The sequence below is a fragment of the Streptopelia decaocto genome, assembly GCF_964273445.1.
Source record: "Streptopelia decaocto genome assembly, chromosome: 2".
Classification (NCBI taxonomy): domain Eukaryota; kingdom Metazoa; phylum Chordata; class Aves; order Columbiformes; family Columbidae; genus Streptopelia; species Streptopelia decaocto.
In genome coordinates, this window is record NC_138655.1 from 114,425,206 (window position 1) to 114,450,510 (window position 25,305).

The 25,305-nt window shown below is 34.9% G+C and overlaps 1 protein-coding gene across 2 annotated transcripts in view; it reads left to right on the plus strand.

The window, feature by feature from the left end:
- DPY19L1 (dpy-19 like C-mannosyltransferase 1) overlaps nt 1–25,305 on the plus strand; it is a 47,361-nt gene that overhangs the window by 11,813 nt on the left and 10,243 nt on the right. For both annotated transcript variants that reach the window (XM_082047123.1, XM_082047124.1), the window contains 13 exons: nt 1,363–1,456; nt 5,513–5,570; nt 7,743–7,834; nt 9,882–9,981; nt 11,269–11,346; nt 13,343–13,429; nt 14,945–15,004; nt 17,542–17,622; nt 18,405–18,506; nt 19,258–19,329; nt 20,683–20,732; nt 21,833–21,857; nt 22,988–23,107. In XM_082047123.1, coding sequence (XP_081903249.1) covers nt 1,363–1,456; nt 5,513–5,570; nt 7,743–7,834; nt 9,882–9,981; nt 11,269–11,346; nt 13,343–13,429; nt 14,945–15,004; nt 17,542–17,622; nt 18,405–18,506; nt 19,258–19,329; nt 20,683–20,732; nt 21,833–21,857; nt 22,988–23,107 — 1,019 coding nt within the window. The remainder of the gene's footprint in view (nt 1–1,362; nt 1,457–5,512; nt 5,571–7,742; nt 7,835–9,881; nt 9,982–11,268; nt 11,347–13,342; nt 13,430–14,944; nt 15,005–17,541; nt 17,623–18,404; nt 18,507–19,257; nt 19,330–20,682; nt 20,733–21,832; nt 21,858–22,987; nt 23,108–25,305) is intronic.

Sequence of the window (25,305 nt, forward strand, 5' to 3'; positions counted from 1 at the left end):
ATAAAGAATAAGATGTCCCAGATGTAACTGCAGGCCACTGTATGTGTATTAAATTTTTGTAGCTTCTGTAGTATCTCCAATACATAGCAAGTTCCCACATTTCAAAACCTTACCTTCTCTGTTTCTTCCCCTAACTACAAACTGAGGAGTGGGGAGGAAGGGGAAAAAGGTAACCACAAGGCTCCCTTTTGGAGAAATCTTTTGTAGTGATTCTGCTGGGAAGAATCTTCTTCCTCTTGTGAACTACTATTCAGCATAAGAATGTCAGTCATACTTTGATTTTGACACCAAAGCTTGGACACTGACACTTTTTTCCACATTTGAAGTATTAGCTTGTCAGGTACATATTATGTGATAAAAGTACCTTGTCAAGAAGTGCTTTTGAGATGTTCTGCAGTTGGTTATAGCTGAGTGATAGATGGTAGATATTGAAGTTGTTTCATTTTCTCATTTAAAATTTCTGTGTTGTGACAAATTAGTATTTTGCCTTTGCACAAAGGCTATAAGAACTTTCTTCAGAGCTTAAATGACTCACTTTCTCTAACTTTGTCAGAAGCAATAAACAGCGAATAAATGTATAACTTTTCATTCATTTTTTTTGTAAAAACCAAACCAACAAAACACCAACTATTGAGACTGCCATGTCTGGTGAGCATAGCATCAGCTTACTTTAGAGAACTGCCTTGCTGTATTTTCAGCAATGGTGAATAATCATTTCTGCATATGAAACTATGAACTTTTGCTACCTTCCCTATAATGAATAAGGCTTTTTATGCTGTACTGCTGAAATGATTAGAGCCAGGAGGGTTTAAAGAAATAATGGGAAAGAGAATAACAACAGAATTGTGAGTGCAGAAGTGTTTGTGAATGAATAAATTGAAAGACTTGCATAATTGGAAAATCTCTTGGCTTCTAATGAAACAAAAAAAGCAAAGAACATCGTGTGTGATATGTTTAAAGATGGATTTACTCCTGCAAGAGATGGGAAGAGAGAGTATAGGGAGTACAAACCTGCTCTAAAAAGCTTTGTGAAGTCAAAATGTAGTCTGTAGAGAATGTTCTTAGTGAGGATTATGCCTTCTATACATTGCAGGTTTTTTCTTTACAGTTAATGCTTCCCTATTCACTTGTTCAGTTGCTAACTGCCCCAATGCTGTGTGCACCTCTCCTCTCTCTTTTTCTTTTTTTTTTGGTCAGAAATTTAGTCTACTGATCAAATCTCCACAATAATCTTGCTGACATTGACTTTTTTGTTGTCTCTTTCTGTAGATATATTAAGGTAGTATGCTGATTGTACGGTAGTTTATAAACAATATTATCTTTCTTCTATGTTTGACAACATGTTAACTGTTTGTTTGTTAGGGTTGGGAGACCCTGCTTCCTTTTATGTTGCTGTGATTTTTCTTTTGAATGGATTAATGATGTCACTGTTCTTCATATATGGTACATACCTCAGGTAAGGCAGTTGAGACTGAGCTATTTAGTTGGTACTAGCTGTAAGTTTTTATATGACATTTGAAAAATTGAATGCTAAAATACATTATGGGATATTGTTCGTTTATATAGTTGTAGTGCTTTTTATTACGTATACATTGTCAGTAAAAATTACTTGAACAGATAAACTTTTTGCTTAAAATAAACGATGAAGGCAGAAAAAGTTGTGGAAAATGTCAGAGATGGTATCTCACTGATACAACTGGGTTGAGGATAAAACTAAATGCTCTACAGGTTTTAAATGGCTCTTCTCAGGTTTCTGCTCTTAAAATTATCGTTGTCACTAATTTTTAAACAAAGTTTGAATTACAGTATACTTTTAACCAAGAGTGGACTTTTCCCAGTGCTTTGCTTCGAGTCATATTGTATGTCTTTCACTTTTAACTTAGTCGACAAGGCAAAGTATTTTTTAAGATAATGCATTCTTTTGGAGGTATGTATACAGTTCACTTTTCCTATGAATTTCTGTTTTCAGTATCTGTCCTTAAATTTCAGGAACTGTAATACACTTTCATACAAAAATAGACTCCACATTCAGCAGAAAAACAGAAGTGGAAATGTTTTTCTATTTACCTCTATCTTCATTTGTCAGTTTTGCAAAAAAGCAAAAGGCTGCTACATTTCCCTCTGAGGGATGTGATTGTTTTCCCCTCTTGTTCAGTGGCTTAATGGTCTTGTGTTTTTTTTTCCTGCTCTCTGAGGCATGTACTGATAGTTCAAGTAAAGAATTGTGCAGGGCAGGAGCTGACAGTGAAAAGAGGAAGTTGCCTAGTGCAGCTATTGGGTGTTTGAGAGTAAAGCACATACATTTGTATTCATTAACATAGGTGTTTTGAGGAAGTAGATAAACTTTGAATATTCTTATGGTTAACTTGTTGTTTTTCTCTTAAAGGAGATGTATGGAAAACCAGATTTTATTTTTTAATGTTATTGAAAAACCAGTAAGCTCTTAATCTCTCAGTGCTTTTCTTAGATTTGAGCTGTGTTGAATGTAAATAACTATCAAGTGTTGATAGTGATTCAGTTTTTAATAGAAATAATATGCAATGTAGGTAGCCAAGATGTCTAAAATGTAAGTGCAGTTATTTCAAGGTGTAAGCCACTAGCTATCTGGGATTATTAAAAATAAAAAGTGACTGCGAAGTAGGATTTTTCATCTTATTTATTTATTTAGTCTGAAGAATATTCATAGTTGGATACCAGATCTAGATGACCACTTATCCATTATGGCTGTTCCAAGGTTCCTCTTAGTCAAAGCAAGCCAGGATATTTAGGCTTTTCCATAACGGTGAAAAATAAAAGAAATGAATCTGGAGCCATGCAATTCTCCTACACTGAAGTACATAATGTTATGGACTGGAGTAATTCTCCTTCATAAAGCTGATTTTTTTTCTGCTACGCATTTTGAAAGGCTTTCTTGTAGCCTGGCTCATATAATGGTGGCAAACCATCCTCTATTATTTTCTCTCTTTTCATTCTTGAATATATTGGCAGTAATAATCTCCAGCTTACCTAGTTGTTTTTTCTAGGGTTTTTATTGCCTGTCTATATGTTCAAAGAATCTGTCATCTTTTTTTTTTTTTTCAGCCTTTATTTCCTTTTTGTCTCTTTGCAACTTTAAGTGGTGATGGAAGGTGGTAGGATAGTGGAAGACCACTTTCTTCTTATTTTCTAAGCTAGCATGTGTTCTCATATCTGTGCTCATGGTACTTGAGCTTGTCCAAAGAGTTAAACTAGCAGAAACCTAGTTGCTTTTGTGGGACTAGCTTTTGCTGTTTAGCTTCCTTAACCAATTTCCCCACAAGGTTAGAAAAATACCAGACTTAGTATTTCCCTGCCCTAGCCCTCTTTTTATGGCCCCTGATTATGCAAAGGCACTTGGGAATCTTATTGTAGGATGCACATTAGTGTCAAGCTCTGGGGCATTCTCTTTTAAGATAACTGCAGCAATATGGAGGGAACTCATGCAATCTTTTTAGTTGTGCTTTTTTGTTGTTGTTGTGTTTTTGTTTGTTTGTTTGTTTTAATGAACAAAGGAATGGCATTTGGGTGATAAGTACTTTGTGCAATTGTAAGATTCTGCCTCCCTGCAGCTTTCCTCACCTCTCCATTCTCGTAGTCAAGGGACAAGAGTACTTGAGCTGATTGTCAAATCAGGAACTACCAGTAAATTTCCCATATCTCCTCCTAACACTACTTTCTCAGTGTTTTGTTTCTTGCATGTTAAACAACAATGAATTATAGCATTTCACTAGGTAACATTTTTTAAGCTTCAGCTTATTGTACTCGGAGGCAAAAGACAAGTTCTTCCGTTATTCCAGAGCTTATTCTACCAGACAAAGTGTAACCGTTCAGGATCTGCAGTTCCTTAAAAATTACAAATTATTTATTAAATTTGAATTGTTCTATATTAAACACGGGCAAACTAGGTTCCAACTTGAGGGCATGTACTTTGCCAATTGTAGTATGGTATGGGAGTTTCAGTGGGAAAGAGTTACCCTTAATCTCTTATATTGGCATAGAAAGGCTTAACTACTGTATATCCTACCTGATAGCATGGTACTGTTAGAAGAGAACTAATTGAACTGACACTATACATAACACTCTGTGAAATAGACCCTGTTCACTTCCTTTTCTGGAAAACATACTGATAAGGTGTATTTTCCTATTCTGTGGTACAGATTTACTGATGTTTTCTCATGTGATAAAATAATGATCCCTTTTAGAGCTCTAAAGCTTTCATAATATAATTAAGATCTTGTATTCTAGACTCCAAGGTTTTATCACAGTGCTAACCTTTAGCATAGACCTCGAATTTTGTTTCTGTTTTTGGGTGTTTTAGTGCAAATTTTTGTTTACTTTGTTTCTAAAAGTAACATTTTTCAATATTAAGCACATTCTTTTAATAATTTTGGGGTTCAATGTTGATACTTTTAGAATTTGTAGGATGAAAGGTTGGATTTTTATGGGCAAGAAAGTGCAATTACTGGAGATTAACACTCAGTTTGTCTCTAGTTGTGAGATATTTTACTCTGAACTCACTGATTCTGTTTGACTTGTATATTAGTGATGGGTGAAGGATCTGAGGTTTGTATGGGTTTTTTAAAGAATCTTAACAGCTGGATGATACCTTTGGTTAGTAGCAAAAATGGTATATTCTGTCATTCATAGTAGTAGCGCACTTGTGTGCGCAAAAACATTCTTTGCTTTATGTCACAGGACATGAATAATTACAAATCTAGTCAAAAAAGGAGGAACCTTATCTACTGCTGTTTTGAGGTGGGATAAATCTAAGTAATATTGTTGGGTTTAGTGTGCTTATTATTCAACAGGTGAAGTTGGTGCTTATTATTTAACAGGTGAATTTGATTGGTTTAGAACATATAAAACCCCTTAATTCAAGGGCTTAAAAAACTTTGTCATGTGAACATCACTGTATTTCACATAAGCGTTAAATTGTATCTTGCATTGACTATGTCATGAGTACATTTCTAAATGGGTTTTTTGAATGTGCTTGATTTGATTACCATAACAGAGTTGTAGATTCAGACCAAAATTCCCTGTTGGGTGATTGAGCATGCAGATTCTAAAGTTTTCTGCTGAACATCTTGTGGAAGAAATACTCCATTTATATTGCCTGGTGTTTTAAAAAAAAAAGTTTGGCTCTTTTTAAGATCAAACTCTGGGTACAGCAGGTGAAGTACCAGATGTAATGATCTAAAACAAAGTTTGTGAGGAATGGAATGACCGTTTTCCAAGTTATTTTTGTTAAAATTGGTGTTCTGCAGAAATGAGCTGATATATGAAGAGTGGTCTGCTCTGAAATAAACATTAGCTGACTGACTAATATTTTGATATTGTATGTACGCTGTAGATTGCTTTCCCATGATGCTTGAAAGCATTCACCCCTGGCCCCCCCAAATAAACTTAGCTGTAGATAAGTGCTGCCTCACATTTTTTAAGCAACATTGACCATTATGAGATTCTGTTGTACCTATTTTTCATGTTCTCTTCACAGTGGGAGCCGTCTAGGAGGCCTTGTTACCGTGATGTGTTTCTTTTTTAACCATGGAGAGGTAGGTCTCCCTTCCCTACCCTCCTCTTTTTTTTTTTCCAAGATTAAACTAATTCTTATTTCGTTAAATATAGTGATGTTCCTTATCTATTAGGGGATGAATTTAAAGGGAATAAGGCATTATTGAAAGCTAAATAGGCTATGACTTGAAAGTGTATAGGACAATCTAGTGTGTCACCTTGGACTGTAAAAAAAAAAGTAAAAAAAAAAAAAATCAGAAAGGAAATATATTGTAAAGTGGTCCTGAGATTAAAATCTTAGTAGCACAATGACTTCAAGTTTCGAAACATCAAAATATTCTGGTTTTGTGCCCATTCCAGACATAGCTGAGCTACATGTACCATATGAACAAGCTTCAGAAATGGAGGAAGTTTCTTTAAATTGCTATATATTTTACTGGAAAGTCATGAATACACACGTACAGTGGATCTAGACCAGTTGCTAAAAATTTTCTTTCCTGGAAGAACAGGACTGAGCTACATGTGTAAGCCTGATCCTCAAGTCTTGGTATCTGCCATCTAATGCCATATAAAAGAGGGTAGCCTTCTGGCGTTGAGCTAGTGACCCTAAGGCAGTGTGTTTTAATTTGTGCTGTGCTTGTGCTACTGTGTTTTAAGGATTTCAAGCTTAGACAGATCTGATGTATTTATACCTGCAGCCAAGTTAGTTTACAGCCTTGGTAGATTGTCCACAGATGACTGAGTTAAGCATTACATTTCCAAATATGGAAAAAATAGCACGGGCTACATTAGCCAATCCACTTTTGAGGTCATGGGTCCTTTTTATGGTTGTGTATGTTCATCATTTCTTACCTCTCTTTATCTCCTCCAGTATCAAAAGATTTGATAAATCAAATGTTGCTGTAGTCTTAAAAAATAATCAAAAAGTCTACACTACTTTAGACTGATCATGATTATATTTGTTGCTAATAAAAATAATTTAAACTAATCATATCTGTGCGGTCAGCTGAAAATAACACATAATGTATATATGTTTAGTAAAAGTTTATTTTAATGGTAATCAGGGTGCTGCTTTTACAGAATGCTTTTAGACAGCAAAGACTGTGATTAATGTGATAGTCTTCTGTATTTTGCATTTATTTTACACTATTTCTACACATTTATTTTACTCTTTTAATTTAACATTTGTGAAATAGCAAGAAAAAAGAAAGAAGTACAACGTTGATTCTAGTGACTTATTTGGTAAAACAATATTTAAAAAAAATGGTTTTAATATTATAGCAAGTGAAGGAGAAGGAACATCCTGGCATTGACATCATATAAACTTTCATAGGTTCATTATGGTCCATATTAAGATGAACTACATTTTTGTCCTGTGGTTGTAAATAATCTATGTCTATTTTTTAGTGCAAATCTATTGATAGCTATTCTGAACCCATCTGTAAAGTTGTCCTGTAAAGCTGTAATTATTTTTTTTTATAGTTAGTGCCATCTGCAAGCACTTTATAAAGGGCTGAACATAAACATTGGAGATGACAGTTGTAGCTGAGCTATTTGCCATGGACCTCGAGAAATTAATGAAAAGCTATTCTGTTGACCTCATTGTATTACTATTTGCTTTATTAGGGTTAAAGAACAAAGTACATAGGTTAGTATAAGCTCTTACAGAGCTTAATTTCACAATTTCAATTTTACTGGCCTGTTTTGAATGGCATTTTCAAATTTTGTACTTTCTGTGCTGTTGCTATTAGAAATGTGAAATGTTTATAACATAGAGAACTCTAGCATAATGAAGAGTGTGTTGGTTTATCCCTCAGAGCCTCACACACTTTTCCATCAAAGTGTGGCAAGTCACTGCCTGAATTTTAGAATGATTTTAGTTACCCGAATGAGTTGTTAATTTCAGCAGAAGCAGAGACAAGAAGCTGCTGTCCTGTCTTTTTTTCTGGGATGTTCTCTAGCTGTCACATTTAATTTTGGAAAAGCAGTGATCTGTTTTAATTGAACAGTGCATCATAGACCTCAAGTCTGGAAGCTGCATCCTTTTTCCTTCTCTTTTCTGTTTCCATTTTTTAGGTTTGTGAGTAAAATCTCATGTAGCTTGGTTCTTGCTTTCTTGAAGTATCTGTGGTCACTCATCTTAAAATACAAATGCACTGTTTTATGGAAATGTAGCAGCAAATGTTATCATCTAACCCAGTTCTTATTTTTAGTGCACTCGTGTCATGTGGACTCCACCTCTTCGTGAAAGTTTCTCATACCCATTCCTTGTGCTTCAGATGTTGCTTTTGACCTATATTCTCAGGTACCTCTCAATTTATGCTTAGTGCTTTACAGTGATTTAGAAAATTGAATGTCACAGGACATTTATTTAAATGCGTTTATTTAAATATTTATTTAAGTGCCTCTGTGTGCTGTAGCAATGATATTATTAACATAGAAACTTTCCTGTGGCTGTTACATTGCAGACGCTGCACCAGTACAACTGCAGTCATGTTACTCACTTATTAAAAGGAAAGACTTTGCAACTTGAAGACTTGATTAAACTAAATATCAGAATTACGGTGTTGGCAAATAAGTATCTAAACTAAAAATCAGAATTTTTGGTTGATGTCATTTCCTTCCCATGAGAAACAAGCTAATACTCCGTCAATTGATTTTGTCCCTCTGGGAGAGTGGTATGTTGGTTGCACTTAGAATAAGCCTGTGCTATGCAACAGAGGATGCTATAGGCACCCATAAGCTACTATGTTCTTGCAGTTTTCTATAACTAATTAACTAGTCTAATTAACTAGTTCAATGATTTAGAGCAATCTAATTACATTAATGGAGGGATGCTCTTGAGTTCATTAGCCCTGCTTTTCAGTGCTTGTTTCTGGCTTGCAACATGATGGAGTCACTGTCTTGCCTCCATTTTGAAAAATAAGCATGATTGTTAATACTTGAGGGATTTTCCATCAGCTCTATTGCATCAGATTTGCAGTGTATTTATGATTTAGCTGAACTTTGTACTTGTAACCCCAGATTTTCCTTTATTAAGTCATACTGATTTGTGGTTATTGATGATTAAACCAAAAATATTTTATGCTTTTCACTAATTTGTGTCTTTTAGGTGATGAAAAGATATATGCTGTCTAGAAAACTCTTTTGAGGAACAGTTCATAGAGTCGTTGCTAGATTTCATATTAGAAAGACACCTGTTCGTTTAATGCTAAATTGTGAGGTCAAACAGAAAGTGAGGAAATTACATTTTAAGTTAGGGTTATAAGAGCACATATATTCTGTACCTATAATTATGACAGTTCTTGATTAGATAGATTCACTCCTGTTCTTCAGATCTTGGTACACAAAATAGTACTTGAACTTGCCTACTGATTAGAAATAGGTATTTAATCTAAGCATTTCAGAGTGAGGTTTCAAAAAGGGAATAAAACATCTTAACTTTTTATTTCTCAGTTATAATTCCCTCTTCAAGAGCAGCTCAGTTTTATGTATAGGAGGATTCCATTGAAATATAGGAACTATCTTTGAAAGAGAGACTAGAACTTAAATTCTCCATTATTTCTATCACTTCTATCACATTTGTATAATGTGTTACTTAAAACATTATACTCATGCTCAGCATGACTCCAATAGAAATTAATCTTGATGCTTTGTAAAAGAAGATTTTACAGACTTTGGTGAGACTGCTGTAATCTGTTGGGTTTGGGGTTTTCCGCAGAATATGATGGTGTCTTCATCTGTTGGAGGCCATTTAGTGACATTTGAAACATGACATGTTTCTGAAGTGAACTCAAAGCTAACACAGGATTAAATACGTAACACGTATAGCAGGACAAGGAGAATGGGCTGTTTTCAGTTGAAGATGAGTTTCATGTATTTGTCATTGTCTCCTGCCTTGAAACCTGACTCAGGATTGCTGACAGAAAGTTGCAGAAAGTAAATATGGAAGAAATGTGAGAGAGCGCAGTGAAATCACTTTCAAATGCAGACTGTTCTGAGAATAGTTGTAATCCCAACTTAAATGGAAATAGTTGTGACCTGACTGTAGAGTTGTTAGAGGAAAGTGGACCACTGCAATGACATAGGTTGGCCATGCTGCCAGGAGAAGAGTTATTTGATAATGAGTGGCTCATTGAATAGTTAAACACTAAGTATCAGAACTACTGTTTTTGGAAACTGATGGAAAATAGATATTAAATTTACGTAGTGTTATTTGTACTTGATCAATATTGCTAGCTAACTTCCAAGGTAACTTTGTATTTATTGTATTCTCTGTTGTACTTTTCAATAATATTCAAATACCTGTGTGATTTTACTTACTGATGCCTATTCTGTCTCTTTTTCCCAAGGATTCCGAATATTAATACAGGAAGCTTGATTGCACTGTGTGTTTCTAATATCTTTTTCATGCTTCCCTGGCAGTTTGCTCAGTTTGTTCTTCTAACACAGGTAAGACCGTGTTCACCTCTAAACAGCCTCTTTATCTTATGTAGGCAAGTTGACTGCTTTGTATAGGCAGCCATTGAATTCACAACTATATCAATGCTTTCCTTTTACCCAGATTTCATTCGGACTCTCAGCAAACATTCATACCATTTATCACATCAATTTTTTTCTAGTCTTAAGTTTGAAAATTTACCATTTACACCACTCAAGTCTTCTGTTTCCAGGACTAAACCATTTACTTTTCCCTTAAAAACAGCCTCCAGCTTAAGATTGGTACATTAGAACAATTGCAGAACAAGAAAAAACTTTGTATATTGAAGTACAAAAATAAAAAAGGCATTGATCTTGCATCTCTTTAGGCTATTCCAAATTTTTAAGTGGAGCAATGTTTGCATGGCTTGTACTATCTGGCATGATTTTGCATGATTTCCTGTTTAATTTTGATGAGCATGTGAGTATTAGCATAATCGTACTGTCTGAGATTTTGGACAGTTGAGGTAACTTTAGCTAGCGTTGAAATATAGCAGATACTGATGTGAGCAGTAGGATAAAATCATAGAATGGATACTGTCATACAGCCCACTTAATTAGTGTTTAAATTGATTGAAATATAGCCTGTTGATTGAAATCCATCTATGTCTCTATACCTTTTCACGTTTCTGACTTACTTGAAGCAGCTGTTGCTTTGAGTTGAAAGCTTTGAAGAATCAATATATATTGTGTTACACAACTTTTCTTACTTCAGAAGAGGAAACCATTACATTCTGAAAAATGTTGTGAGAAACTCGTAACTATAACCTGTTAAAGATGCTGGACCTGAATTTTGTAACTGCAGGTTCAGTTCATAATTTCGTTAGTTTCCCATGTGACTTTTAGCAAACTGCTTAATCAATGAATCTCATTTTCCTCAGCAGCAAATTATGGATGTTCCCATACTTTGCTGAAAATATAAGGTTAAATAATGTTAATGAATGATTCTTTTGGTTGGTTGGTTGTTTTTTTTCTAAACTAAGAGTGAAAGATGTGTTATTGCTGTGTTTTGATGACTTGCATTTTTATAAAGCTGAATACCTATGTTTTAAATGTTTGAGTATGATTTATAATAATTATTCAGAGCACCATAATAGGTTTTTTGAAAGAAACCATTGTGAAATACCTAAGTATGTACTTAGCAAAAAGTAGAAATAAAAGTTAATGATTGTTTGAATAAACACTTTTTTGTATGCATTTCTGCTAGAAAGATTATACCAATGCAAATTGTTTTAACTTAGATTTCATTTTTTATTCTAGATAGCTTCATTATTTGCTGTGTGTATTATGGGTTATATTGACTCCTGCAAATTACAGAAGATACTCATTGCTCATATGGTAATACTTTTTTTAAAAAACTTCAATCCTCTCAAATTGGTCAGAGCATCAAAAGAGGCCATTTGTCTGAAGTGTTTTCCTTAGTTGCAAGATGGTTGAAAAAATGCAATAATAAGGGATGGAGGGGCCTGGATTTGAATATTTGGTCTTGCGTGTATTTATGTCACAGTGTCAGAAACTAGGGTCCCTGTGACACACAGGAATTTTTGAACTCCAGGAAAGTTATCGACCTAAAAGATTTGTAGACATATTTGCCTCTGTGTCTCTGTTCATTCCATGGACTTGAATATACTGTCTCAAAAAACAAATAAGAAAACATATCAAGTAACAGAGGATAAGCAATCAAAAGTTGAAAAGGCAGCATTTATCTCATGCCATAGGTTAGCAGAAATTAAAAAAATGACACGTTAAAGTCTATTCTCTAATATTGACTTACTATTGTTGAAGGAGAAGAGAACCCCAACTAAGGTAGGGTTTTGCAGACTACTGTAGTCTTGACCATGCAAAGATGTTGTGGTTTAACTATTTGGGGAGATACTTAGGAAGCAAGACAAAGGAAATAAACTATTTGTCTGAGGAAAAACTATTTTTTTCAAAAGTGAGTGACTAAGTCAACAAAGGAAGGACATGACAAGTAAAAGGCTTGCAAGTTTCTGCATAATACATCTGATTTTCATTTTTAAAATTAAGGTAGTGATCAACTTTTGTTACAAGGAGTTTTGCTCTTTGAAGTGAGATTACAGTTTTAAATATACAAGAAGACGTGAAGAATTTCTTTGAAGAAACATGAATGTATTTCAAAATATATTTTTGCTAAAATTGTGCTATGCAAACTTAGTAGTCAAAAAGAGAATGTTTTCCACAAGAAAGCAGCTTTGAGCTATAGCAAATTGTATTTTATATGTTTTCATTGTATTTTGAAATACTATAAATGTTAAATTAATGGCAGTAGTAGGCTCTGTGCAGCTCATTTCAAACATAAACCTGGGACACCAAATGCTTGCTTCCAGTCAGATTTGCCAGGAAAATTTGCAAATAAGCATGGTGGTGTAGTAATTTTTTGACAGAAACAGGCTAAAATACTTCAGACTTTTGGCTTATGTCAATAGCTATATAATAATTTTGGTGCCAAAGTGTCATAAAAATCCTATTTTCAGATAGATAAACAATCACTATACTACAGAGAAAGCTTAATGAGGCTGGGTAAGCTGCCAGTCTACATCTTGTGGTGTTTTCAATTTTTGCTCCCCCCCCTACATTTCTGTGGGAAATTAAGATCTTAAATATGTGAGGAGGAGAGTACAAAAGCCTGCATGTTTTACAAATAACTGCATTATTTTCCTTATTCCCATGTACAGAAGACAACAGAGATTGATCATTGATTTTGCTCTCCAAGTTAGAAAATGTAATTCAGCTTTGCTTTCTGTTAAAAAGAAAACACAGTAGGAGATTGGGATGGCAGATAAAAGTGGTATTTCAGCCTTGACTTTCAGCCTCAAGTGGTTAAGTGGTATGATCAAACAGTCGGAGTTCTGCTTCCTTGACTTTGATGATTATATTTTTAATATAATCTCAGTTTGGAAGAAAGAAGACAACATACATTTTATTCAGCGTTTTTATGTTTGTCCAGGATTCTGAAAGATAATAAAAACACAGGATACAGAAATAATACAATAATTTGGGGGGGTGGAAAAAATTAGGAATAACTTCAAAAATGTAGCTGTTAATATAACATAAGATGAGTTAGTGCTGTAACTAAATCTTTTTGTCTGTAAGTACTTTTAAAACATAAATTAACATAATTTACACTTGGCTACCTGTTGCCATTAAGTCCTTACAATCAGTGTTTTCAGAATAATTCTGTAAGCTGAGTATCAAGCTTGCGCTTACTGTGCAATAGGCGTCTTCGAAGCTGTTGACACAGGCTAATTTTTATACTTGGACAATTCTTACCTTTTCTATTTTAATTTTTTTTTTTTTAATTTTCTTCTTTCAGGTATCTCTTGTAGTGTGTTTTATTCTGATGTTTGGTAATTCAATGTTATTGACATCATATTATGCTGCATCTTTAGTAGTTATCTGGGTAAGTTGCTTAAGAAAAAAAATTGTATGGAATGCTGAAACTGTAATGCTGTACAGTTATGTATGTATTCATGTAAAATGTGAAACTGCTTCATTACCAGATAGCTGATGAATCTGTTACATGATAAACAGAATTAGACCTTAAAGACATTTGGAGAATGGGCAAATACTAATTTTAAAAATTGTGGTTTTACACCGAGACCTCTTCATAAGATAAATTCAGTTAAGGCTCAGTTCTCTTGTTTTTATAGCTCTCTTCTTTTAGAAAAATTATTATATTTACCACATATGTATTTTTGACCAGAATAATTGTAAAACAAAGACATGAGCAAGGAGTTTTAAATTCTTAATTGTGAAACTGCAAATGTAGAACAAATGACTAAAATATACATAAAAATTGTTTAAGACTGTTTGCTAAGTCATCCACTTATGTTAGTGAAAATATTAACTGAGGACTCATTATCTTATCATTCACTATCTTAATGTTTCCTTAAATAGGTAAAAACAACCCTCAACTTCTTCCACTTTCATATGGTTTCTCTTAAAGGTTTTATGTACATAGGAAATAGGAGATAAGATGGTGTGAACAGATCTAGTTTAGCATACTACAAATCATCTTGATTTATGATTCTTTTCACCTCTCCTAGAAGCTTGGGGGGCGAGCTCAGTGTTTTTGTTTTTTTTGTTTTTTCCTTCTGTTTGTATTTTGTCTATCAGCAGAAGTTTGGTAAATTCTTGCTTATTATAAGAATAAACTGCCTTAGCTATTGGTATTTGCCTTAGTATAGATTGCTTGTTATAAACCCAGTCCAGTTTCTTGTAGCAGCTATTATAATTATATAGTAGGTACAGGTACATTGAGCTTTTTACCTGTTTGCTGCTTTGGAAAAAATACTTGTTTGTCTGTTATTTGGGTACTTATATATATATACTTAGTCTCACATATAGACTGGGTTTCTGAAAGCTTTTCAGCTCATTCTCAGTTTTTCTTAATTGCATTGTTCACATTAGCTTATAATGAGTCGTCCTTGTGTCATAAAATGACGAACATAATGTGAATCAGAAATGCCAGTAACTCCTCCCACCCCCGGTATTCTGTTACCTTGTTTGAAAATTGTTTGTATCATGCTGCCAGTAATTTATTTATTGCTTCAGATGTCTCTTGTCATTTATGGAAGCAGACATAATTCAGTTTCCCATTGGCTTTAATTTAAAGAAGCCTGAAACTGTATAATACAGAATGTTACTTGCTAAGGAGAATAGTAGTCTTCCATTAATTGTATATAAACTGCCGTAAGATTTTACATTGGCATGTTTTGCCAGCGCAGGTTGAAATCACAATATTATATATTCAGTCATATTTCAGGTTGTATTAATTATCGAGCGTCTTTTTTAATAAATAGCTGTGTGGTACAATAGGCGCTTACCAGAAAAAATAAAACCCCTCATCTGGGGTGCTGGAGTATCTTGTTGTTACTATGTGTTACCTGAAAATGCACATTCATTTTATTATTAGGGAATTCTAGAACTGAGTCCAAAAGTCTTGAAAAGCAGCAGAAGAGAAGTCTATATTTGGGTAAGAAATTTCATATATTTTGAATTTCAGAATAGAACTATGACTTTTTTTGTTTACTGAAATACAGAAATAACTTCCGGTTTAGTTTCTAATTGTTGAAAATCAAGAAGTGTATCTAAACTGCTTTCTAAATTGTACATATTCCCAGAATCTAATCTTAAATTACCGAAGTAAACATAGTTTTATATAAGAAAATTGAAATAGTCTTCAAATTGCAATCCATTTAGTTCTAAGTTAACACCTTACATATGTTTACAAAACCTAAGATCAGTATGAAAATCTCTTTAAAATAAAAGTGACTTTAGAAAATCAAGTTAAGAAGAGGCAAGTTAAAGGTTAACATTGCTTGCAGAAGTTGAGATTAGGATACTTCATTAGATATTCACTAAAATGTGTCCTATATAATTTTTTAGGATATTTTTTCTAATGACGGCAAGCAACTTGCAATTACATAAGGAAGCAGGTCAGAGTAAACTAGTGTAGAGTGTGCGAGTGGGATTTGAGGGCAGTAGAAGTCATGTCCATATATAAAGGACACTCCCAAAACTATGAAAAATCACATATAACACTGTAGAAAACATGAGGAGCAACTTGCAGCTTAAGATATAACGTTAACTTGTAAAAACAACTAAAATGGGAGCCAACTCAGACTATGCCTGGCTTAAGACATTCTTATAAAATGAAGGATAACCTGTTAGCAAAACTGGTTGGAATTCATGCAGTTACTATAAAGGAATTAGAATAGAAAGGAATATAACAAATATTTATAACAAACTGCTGTGTATGTATAACTTGCCAATCTAGTTAGTTGTGGTACCAGGGAAAACAGGAGTGTAAGCAAATCTCATGTCAGTTTTTAGAAAGGAAATCCAAGGTGTTTGTGCAAACCAGTAAGTCTAACTTTTGTAAAAGAGTAAAAACTTGAACAGTGATGAAGTTTTTAAGGCTATATGTACACACAGTGTGATGAGATAGGTCTGGTATAGCTTCTGTGAAGGGAACTCGTGTCTCGCAAATGTTATTTGACTTCTTTGAAGGGTGTAGATAAGGGTGCATGGGTGAATGTAATGCACTGCAATTTCAGAATTCTTTTGGGGAACTGGAACTATAAAAGAAAGAAAATAAGCTCTATGGGATAAGGTGTGAATATTAAAAGGTGAGAAACAAAGGGTAGACTTAAATGGTAAGTTTTTAAAAAAAAGACTACCACCACCCTAAGCATGTATATAACATAGTTGATCCTAAATAAGTGCTTGCCACTCAGCAGATAAATCTTGGTATTCTTATGAAAAGTTGTCTGAACACATCAATTCATGATGGAGCAGACATCAAAAAGAAAAATACATGATGGAAATCATGGAGAAGGAACTGCAGAGAAAGTAGCAAATATTTTATTTTATAAACTCAGCATCCTAAATATTTCATGCAATTTTGGTCAATGTGTCTTAATTACAAAAAAAAAAATAATGCCTTCACCCCAAATGTACTACCATCAAATTTAAATAGAGTATGAAGATAATTATTGATGTAGAATTGCTAAATAGCTGAGCTTTTAAATTAGGTTAGAATTCTACATCTTGTAAAATAATGGTAAATATGGTTAAGCCAGTACATAGCAGTAGGATATAATTATAGTTTATTTAATGCCCCTTATGCTAGTAGCAATAAGCTTGTAAGAGAGAAGAGACATTGTGGAAGGAAAACAATTGAGGCATTTGGAAAAGAATTAGGTACCTCATAGGTATTTAGGTTCACTTGCAACTATTAAATGGGAGAATTAAATGCAAGCCGTGGTCACATAAAAACCCTGGTTATGTAAGGGTGGAGATCAATTTGTATTTTGTTGTTACATTCTCTCTGGAAGCATTTGCTGCTGGTTCCAGATAAAAAAATACTGAACCAAGTTGACTTACTCAGTTGATCTGGTTCTGTAAAGAATTAGGTAGATTAAGCTAGATTGCCAAGAGTTTAATCTTTCTGGTACAGGGATAAACGTGATGTAACTAAAAGTTACATTGTATTTAATTGTATACTAAAATTTAATTGTATACTAAAAAAGTATATTTCCTTCAAGTTCTAACCTGAGGTTATCCCAAGACTGTACTATAAATCAGCAAATTCTTCCAAAAGTTTGAATTATCAGAGCAGTACATCCTGATAATATGGAAAGGCGTTTGGTGGGAAATAATCACACTGGTGTGTGCAAAACAGATGGAACTGATAGGCTGTCCCTTTTTAAAGTTAACTGCGGTACCTCCTCTGCTGTAATGTCATGTGCAGTGGTACAGCTATAATGTGAACCAGTTGCACAAAATTATTTTAACTGTAACAGAAGATAAAATTAAAACAAAAACTTAAAACATCTCAGTGTACTGAGATTTGGGAGGTGTAATTGGTTAAAATTACTGTACTTATTGATGATAACATAGGGGAGTTTGTTACTAGTAGCTAAATTTAATAAGCCTTGTAAAAAAAGAAAATGTTTATTTACAAGTAGGTTGAGACATGTTTATTTCACTCTGAATATATTTTTTAAGGTAATTGAAGGATGTGCCTGGTTATTTGGGACAGTCACCTTGAAATACCTAACTTCTTTAGTGCTTGGAATAGCTGATGATGTAAGTTCTCTTATCTGAGTATCTGGTTAGTGTCTTTCAAAAATTTTTTAATTCTTAATGTTTTAATTTTTGGCATCTTAATGACATACTTTTCTGAAATTCTAAGATTTCTTTTGCAGAAATAGGGTATAGCTGTTGCATATTTACTTTTTCATTCATTATATATTATCACTGAGATATCACTGAACTTTGTGAAAAGACAAATGTTTTTATTATTGAGTTAGTAAATGTTCTGTCTTTGTTTTTAAATGTGGATTTGTAGATCCTTGTTTATTTTGGATATCCTCTACTTACATATTTTCTTTATTTACTTGATTTCTTAGTTTGCTTTCTTCTGAATCTAATTTTCAAAATCACAGTTTTGAAATACTTGTTGTAACTAGGGCTCCTCACTTCACTTCAGCCCCATTGTCATCAGATTCTGCTATTAAAACCTTATATGCAGATGTGTGTCAAGGGGCGAAAGATGAGAAGCTCATATCTTAGAATATGAGTATGCAAAACTATACGCTTGTTGAACCCAGCTGCAATGGTGGCACCCTTTTTCTGCTGCTTTCTACTTTTTATTTAACACAGTGTGATCTGTGTTGTGCTCAAAGATGTCATTTAATGTACCAGAAATAGATTTTTGGTGCTCTTATAACTGTATTGAAAATGATATAAAATTCTGTTCTAATTAAAAATATTTTTCATATGCCTTTAAACTACTTTGCTGTGGAAAACAGAACAGTTTTTGCTTACTACACTTTGTTTTGGTTTTTTTCCCCCGTATATCCTACCAGGCTCACATAGGAAAAATATTAAAATCTAAATTTATTGGCTACAAGGATTTTGATACCTTAATGTATACCTGTGCTGCAGAGTTTGACTTCATGGAAAAAGAGGTAATTTGATCAAAATAGATTATTATGGAAGAGGGAACGTTCTGTTTTATCTTAAGTTATAACTTAAAACACCTTGGGAGCCATAATCTCTTACTGCCATCATAAGTTCAAGTGCTTACTCGTGAAGTTAGAGACATTAATGAACTCAAGCTAAATTTAGCTGGTTTTATTGCTTTTCTATAAACTAAAAATAAATCTGTTTTGATTTTGGGTCTAAGAAGTGTGCTTGCTTGAATGAAAGAAGTGTTTGCTCAGGGATAAACGAAAGGTTACAGTTCTGCAAACTTAAGATTTTATGTTGCTCTAAGTAACTGGTATTGTGTGTAAAAATGTACTGAGAGCTGCAAGGGTTTTGTGTGGTAGATTTAGACTACAGAAGAGCATCGAAGCTTCTTAATGTGGCATTAGTATACTTTTTTTTTAGTTCATCAGTATCTAGATATGAATTTAGAATGTTTATATTAACAGGTTACTCAACCCATACTAATAATGTTCAGACGAGATAGAATCTACTTTTAGTCTTTGGGTGGCTTGCCAAAGGACTGGGAATAATTTACTAATGACCCTAGTATTATGACCTCTAGTGAGATTGCTGGGTGGAGTTTAAATTTGAGTTTCTTGAAACTTGCTTTGTTCTTCTTGAATGTTTACATTTAGTACTTTTTATGTGTTGTTTTTTTTTCTTTAAACTGACCATCGAAGTAATTATAGGTGAATGAAAAGCAATTAATGCAGTTAATTTCTATTGTAGACTCCAGTAAGATACACAAAGACTCTGCTGTTACCAGTTGTTGTGGTGGTTTTTGGAGTGATCATCAAAAGGGTAAGTGATTGATTTTGTGAATCATCTTTACCTTGCATTTACTGTTTAAGTTTTTTGAAGGAATCACTATTTATTTTGAGATGGGAAGAAGTTAGTGTAGGGGGAAAAAGGAGTTGAAAAATCTCATGGCTTGAGATAAGGATAGGGAGATCACTCACTGTTTTACTGTCATGAGCAAAAGAGACTTGAATTGGGGAAGATTAATTGAATTTATTGTCAGTTAAAAATAGAGTAGGATTCTGAGAAACACAAACTAAAACCACCTTCCCCTTATCCCCACCCCCTTATTTCCAGGCTCAATGGGTCCCTCCCACAGGCTGTCATTCTTTAAGAGCTGCTCCAGTGTGGGTCCTTTCCATGGGGTACAGTCCTTGAAGGTTGCAGCTCCTGCAAGGGAAACCTGCTCCTGTGTGCGCTCCTCTCCATGAGGTGCAGTTCATGCCAGGAGCCTGCTCCTGTATGGGCTCTCCATGGGCTGCAGCTTCCTTCAGGGCACGTCCACCTGCTCTGGCTGGGTGTCCTCCATGGGCTGCGGGTGGTTCTCTGTTCCACCATGGTCCTCCATGGGCTGTAGGGTGAAAACCTGCATCGCCATGGTCTTCTTCACAAGCTGCAGGGGAATCTCTGCTCTGGCACCAGGATCACCTCCTTCTTCTCCTTCCCTGACCTTGGTATCTGCAGGGTTGTTACTTTCTTGTTTTTCTCACTCCTCTCTTAAAGCTGCTGCACAGTGTTTTTACCTTTTCTTAAACATCTTATCAACAGAGGTGTCACCAGCGTCACTGATGCGTTCAGCTTTGGTCAGTGGTAGATCTATTTTGGAGCTCTGTCTGACATGGGGGTAGCTCATGGTCTCTTCTCACACAAGCCACCCCTACAGCTCCCCTGCTACCAAGACTTTGCCACATAAACCCAATAGAGTTAGATAAAAAACATTTTTTTTTCAAACATATTTGCTTAAAATTCTGTATTCCCTTAACATAGATTTTTGCAGAGATCCAGTCCTGAGTCAGTGGCAAAACTTGCTTTGATATTAAGTGCCAAAAAATTTTCTGTCACTTAGCTGATGAGTACCATAACTGAAGTTTATAACTGTTTTTGTAAATTTGATTATGTGTAATTTGTGTAAAAACAACTTACAGTTTACACAGGAACAGATGGGATAACTGCTAACTGTCTGGGTAATTAAACATCCGCAAAAAGGATTTTTAGCTAAAACATGGCATGTCTTTATCTTAGCATTATCTCAAAATGAGATTATTCAGGTGTAATTTAATTTAGCAAATGTTGAAAATGCTTGAGAATGCTTTTGAAAGTTTATTCATACTGTTTGTTGGCTCTTGCTTTCTTCAGGTAATTAAATATGTTATGTGGGCCTTATCTAAGGCAGGCCAAAATGGAAGGTAAATATTGCTTTATTTTTTTATGTGAAACTGAATTTTCTGCTGGAAGTTTATTTGATTTGCTGTATGCTAAATAATTCAGAATTCTACATTATGTTGGTCCTTTCTGAAGGGTGAATTATGTATAGTTCAGTAACTGAATGGCTTGGATATATCATATGTGGTATTTTTATAGGTCATCTAAAACTAAGTTTAGCTGCTGAATGTAGTTTTAGACATCTTGGCCCTCTTATCCCCAGATTTTCTGTTTAATTATTTGTTTTTCTGTTCTGTTCCTAAACCAATGTTTATTTATGTGCCTATTCACTTTTCTCCTATAAATAGTGAATGCAAATTCTTTCTCATTATTTTTTTCAAGCTTATAAAGATATGAATTTCATCTATAGGAAGGGTTCCCAACTGTATTCAATTTATTGTCTAAATATCTGTAATACATGCTCTAGCTGTCACAGCCATTTGGCATCACTTGTTGAGCAAGTCAATTTGTCGAATTGAATGTTGTCACTTCCTGACATATCTTTTTGATTCCCCCTTATTTTTTTAATTACTAATCATTTCAGTGGTCTCTGCTTCCCATAATCTAAGGGCCATTATCAGAATTTCAACAGATGTGAGCAGGATTCAGCATCTTGTCTTCACAGATGTTTTTGGAGGCCCACATACATGATTTTGACTCTTTTCATATTTATATTTCCTTCTGAGAATCCAGTAGTACCTCAATAAATGTCTGGTTCTTTTTTTGGTACTAGTACTCCACCTCTTCTGTTACTGAAGTTTCATTCTCTAAGATGTTCTATATATGAAATAGTTAATGGAAGTAATTAAAAACCACTAAAATTAATTTTCAGATTTCCAGATAGATGTAGGGATTGAGGAGGATAGTTACTGATTTGCTGTATATTTCAAAGCTTGTTGTAGAGGTGAAAAAAATCTCTGCAGGTGCTGACTCATGGTTACTGGATTAGTTCTGTTGTCCAGAGGCCCTATAGATGACCTCAAAGTAAAACCAGTACTTCCGTAGTACATAAACAAATAATGTGATTTTCTGTTTTGATTTGGTTTGGTTTTTTGTTTGATTTTTTTGTTTTGTTTTTTTCCAGAGAGGAACGTTTTAACCATGGTGAGGTAAGGTTCTTTTTCTGCACAATTTTATTTGTGTGTTAATATGAATACCCACTATTGAAATACAGGTTACAGTGGTTTGACCCTGTTACATGGTTTATTTGAAGGTAAGTATTTGCATCTTTTATTCCCTCATTTTAAATTGTATCATGTACAACACCAGAATAACTCTGGAATGTTGAACAAAAAAAAATATACAAGCTAACAGTGGGGTGGTAGTGCAAGAGAGGAGTCTTTTGGGCTTTTGCTGTAGCAGTACAAAAGGACACTGAATTTATGCTGGACCTTCCATTTTCCCCATATAGACTGAGAAGTAGAAAGAGATTGGTCCCTTTACTGAGGCTTCACATGATAAATAATGTTGAAATTCTGATTTGAAATACGCTATAATGAAAGTAATTCTACACAGAGTTTTTTTAGTAAAATTATGCAAAAAAATATAATTGAATGGCAGCTTTCTTACATGGTTTCTTTATTTGCAATTAAGACAGCAAGGACATGCAAAACTTTTTTAATAGCATTTTATTTCTGGTTTATGGTATGAGAGAAATCTCATGCCATTCAAAATATGATAATCAGTTAGATAAAAGCACTGATTGCAAAAATGCTTCTAGGACTTACCACAGCACTTCCACAAGTAACATAGATTTAATGTTAGGCGTCGTGAGTGACATGTCTGCTTTTTAACCATTTTGGAGAATAACAGAACAAGCTGCCTGTGGTGGTGTGAGTACTAAGGATGGTTTTATTTGCTTATTTCATGCTATATTTAGGTATTAAAATAACAAGGTTTCCTCAATTCTATAAAGAAGTTATACAATCAATTTTATGTTGTTATTGCCTGTTTATGTTTCAGGATCTTTTGCATAGCTAGCTATTTCTTCATCGCCTTTTGCTTTTTAATGTTTATATTTCCTGTTGTTCTGTACCTTAGCACACTACATACACTTGAGAAAAAAGATAACAGAAAGTCTCTATTACTATCTGAAATGTGAAGATCTTTATTTTGGCTTCGACTTCAACTCTTTCAGACAAGTTCATCATTTAAGTTATACTGAAAATGAGATTGTGCGTTTAAGACACAAATGAAAAGTATGCAAACATCATGCTTTTGTGTGTGTTTTCTTTTGCAGCTGGTATACCATGCATTGCAGCTGTTGGCGTACAGTGTCCTAGCGATTTTAATCATGAGGCTAAAACTGTTTTTGACACCGCATCTGTGTGTTATGGCTTCCTTGGTGTGTTCAAAACAGGTAAGGTCTTTTTTCAATCCTGTAGCGATCTCAGTACTTACATTATTACCCAGATATTTGCCCTAAAGCAATTTTCTGTGTGTGTAATTGCTGAATCTGAGTGTAGCAGTTAAAAATAAACCAGATTATATTGCCCATCAAAAATATGAAAACAGAAGTTCCATTCTGCCCTCTCCCCAAATCATGTCTTATTTTACGTGACTTGTCCAGTTACATTATTATATTAGTTAATATGCTGTATACTGAGCTTGAGCTTAGGGAGACATGCACTGGATTTTACCGTATTTAAACACTTCTATGCCATTGTGAGTTTATTATCATCTACTAATGTTACCCCAGCAGTGTTTGACTTTTTTTACACTGTTTTCACAGCCGTTTAGAGCTTATTGCCTTGCATATTTCTTGTGTATTAATTCTTTCCAGAAGTATAGTTTTGAAGTCTTGCATGTTGAAAACATGTAAGCCTTAAAGATTGAAAGTCAGATATATAACTCAGATTTAATTTTCCTAGCTTGAAATAATCTGTAACATAAAATGTTACTAGGTTTTCTCCAGATACAAAAGACCTTAGAGTTGGATTTCTGTGTTTTCAGTGTCTGTGTTTTTGAGAAGTGAACTTGATTGAATTTCTATCTAAATAGCTGTTTTAGAAGCTTTGCAGTTGCAACAAAAGTAGGGTATAAGCAGTCCTTTGTCTGGGAAGGAGGCAGGGAGGTAACTTGAAAGTACCCCAGTGGTCAATACCGGGTCCAGTCCTGTTTAACATCTTTGTTAATGGTCTGGATGATGGGGTAGAGTGTACTCTCAGCAAGTTTGCAACTGCTACAAAACTGAGAGGAGTGGCTGGTATACCAGATGATTGTGCCAGAGAGACCAGATTGATCCAGAGAGACCTCAACAGGCTGGAGAAATGGGATCACAGGAACTTCATGCCAACAAAGGGAAGCACCAGAGCCCTGCACCTGAGGAGGAAGAACGGCAGCCACCAGTACATGCCTGGGGGCTGACCAGCTGTAGAGCTGCTTTGCATAAAAGGACCTGGGCTTCTGGTAGACACCAAGCTGAACATGAGCCAGCGATGTAACCTTGCTGAAAAGAAGGCTGGAGTATCCTGGGCTGTATTAGGAATGTTGCCAGCAGGTCGAGGGATGTGATCCTTCTCTGTTCAGCACTGGTGAGTCCACAGCTGGAGTGCTGGGTCCAGTTCTGAGCTCATCAGTACAAGAGAAGCATGAACATACTGGAGAGAGTCTAGCAAAGGGCCATGAGGCTGATGAAGGAGCAGATCTCATATGAGGAAAGGAGCTGGGATTGTGCAGTATGGAGAAGGCTCAGGGGAATCTTGTCAATGTGTAAAAACACCTGAAGGGAGGGTGTAAAGAGGATGGAGCCAGGCTCTTCAGTGGTGTACAGTGACAGGACCAGAAGCGATGGGCACACACTGAAACATGGGACGTTCCCTCTGAACAGGAAATGCTTTTTCACTGTGAGGGTGACGAAGTGCTGGCACAGGCTGCCCAGGGAGGTTGTGGAGTCTTCGTCCTTGGACATGGTCCTGGGAAACTGGCTCCAGGTGGCCCTGCTTGGGCAGAGGTGCTGGACCAAATGTCGTTCAGAGGTCCTTTCCAACCTCAACCATGCTGTGATTTTTGTAGAATGTGTTGTTTGCATTACTCAAAGTAAGTATCCCACATTGAGAGAAAGATTATGATTAATAGTGAGCTGGGCCTACTAAGACAAAAACAAATTGGGAAGATGAGATTGGGAACTATTGAAAATGTCTGTATGGAGATCATCACTATGAGTGCGAGTGGGAGAAAGAATCCAGTGCTAAGAATTGTTGCAGACATAATAGAGAGGAAGGAAAAGAGAAAAATGTTCGATAGAGTAGGGAAACTAGCAATGGCTGGGAAAGAAAATTAGGATTTTAAAAAGAAACCTGACTCATTAGGTTTGCTGTTCTTGAAAACTGAAGAAATACAAGAATAATATTTTGAAGTTCAGTACTCAAAATCTGGGGTGCCGGAACCGAGGGTGTATGTACAACCTTTTTCTGGCTGCATAATGCAGTATTGTACAGACTATAATGCCTGATATTGTTTTTCCCAGAAAATAGAGTTGCTTCCCTGGATGTTTTTTCAGGGAAGGACAGTTCTTGATAACACTGGACAGGCTACACAGTATCAGTTGGCTTAAAT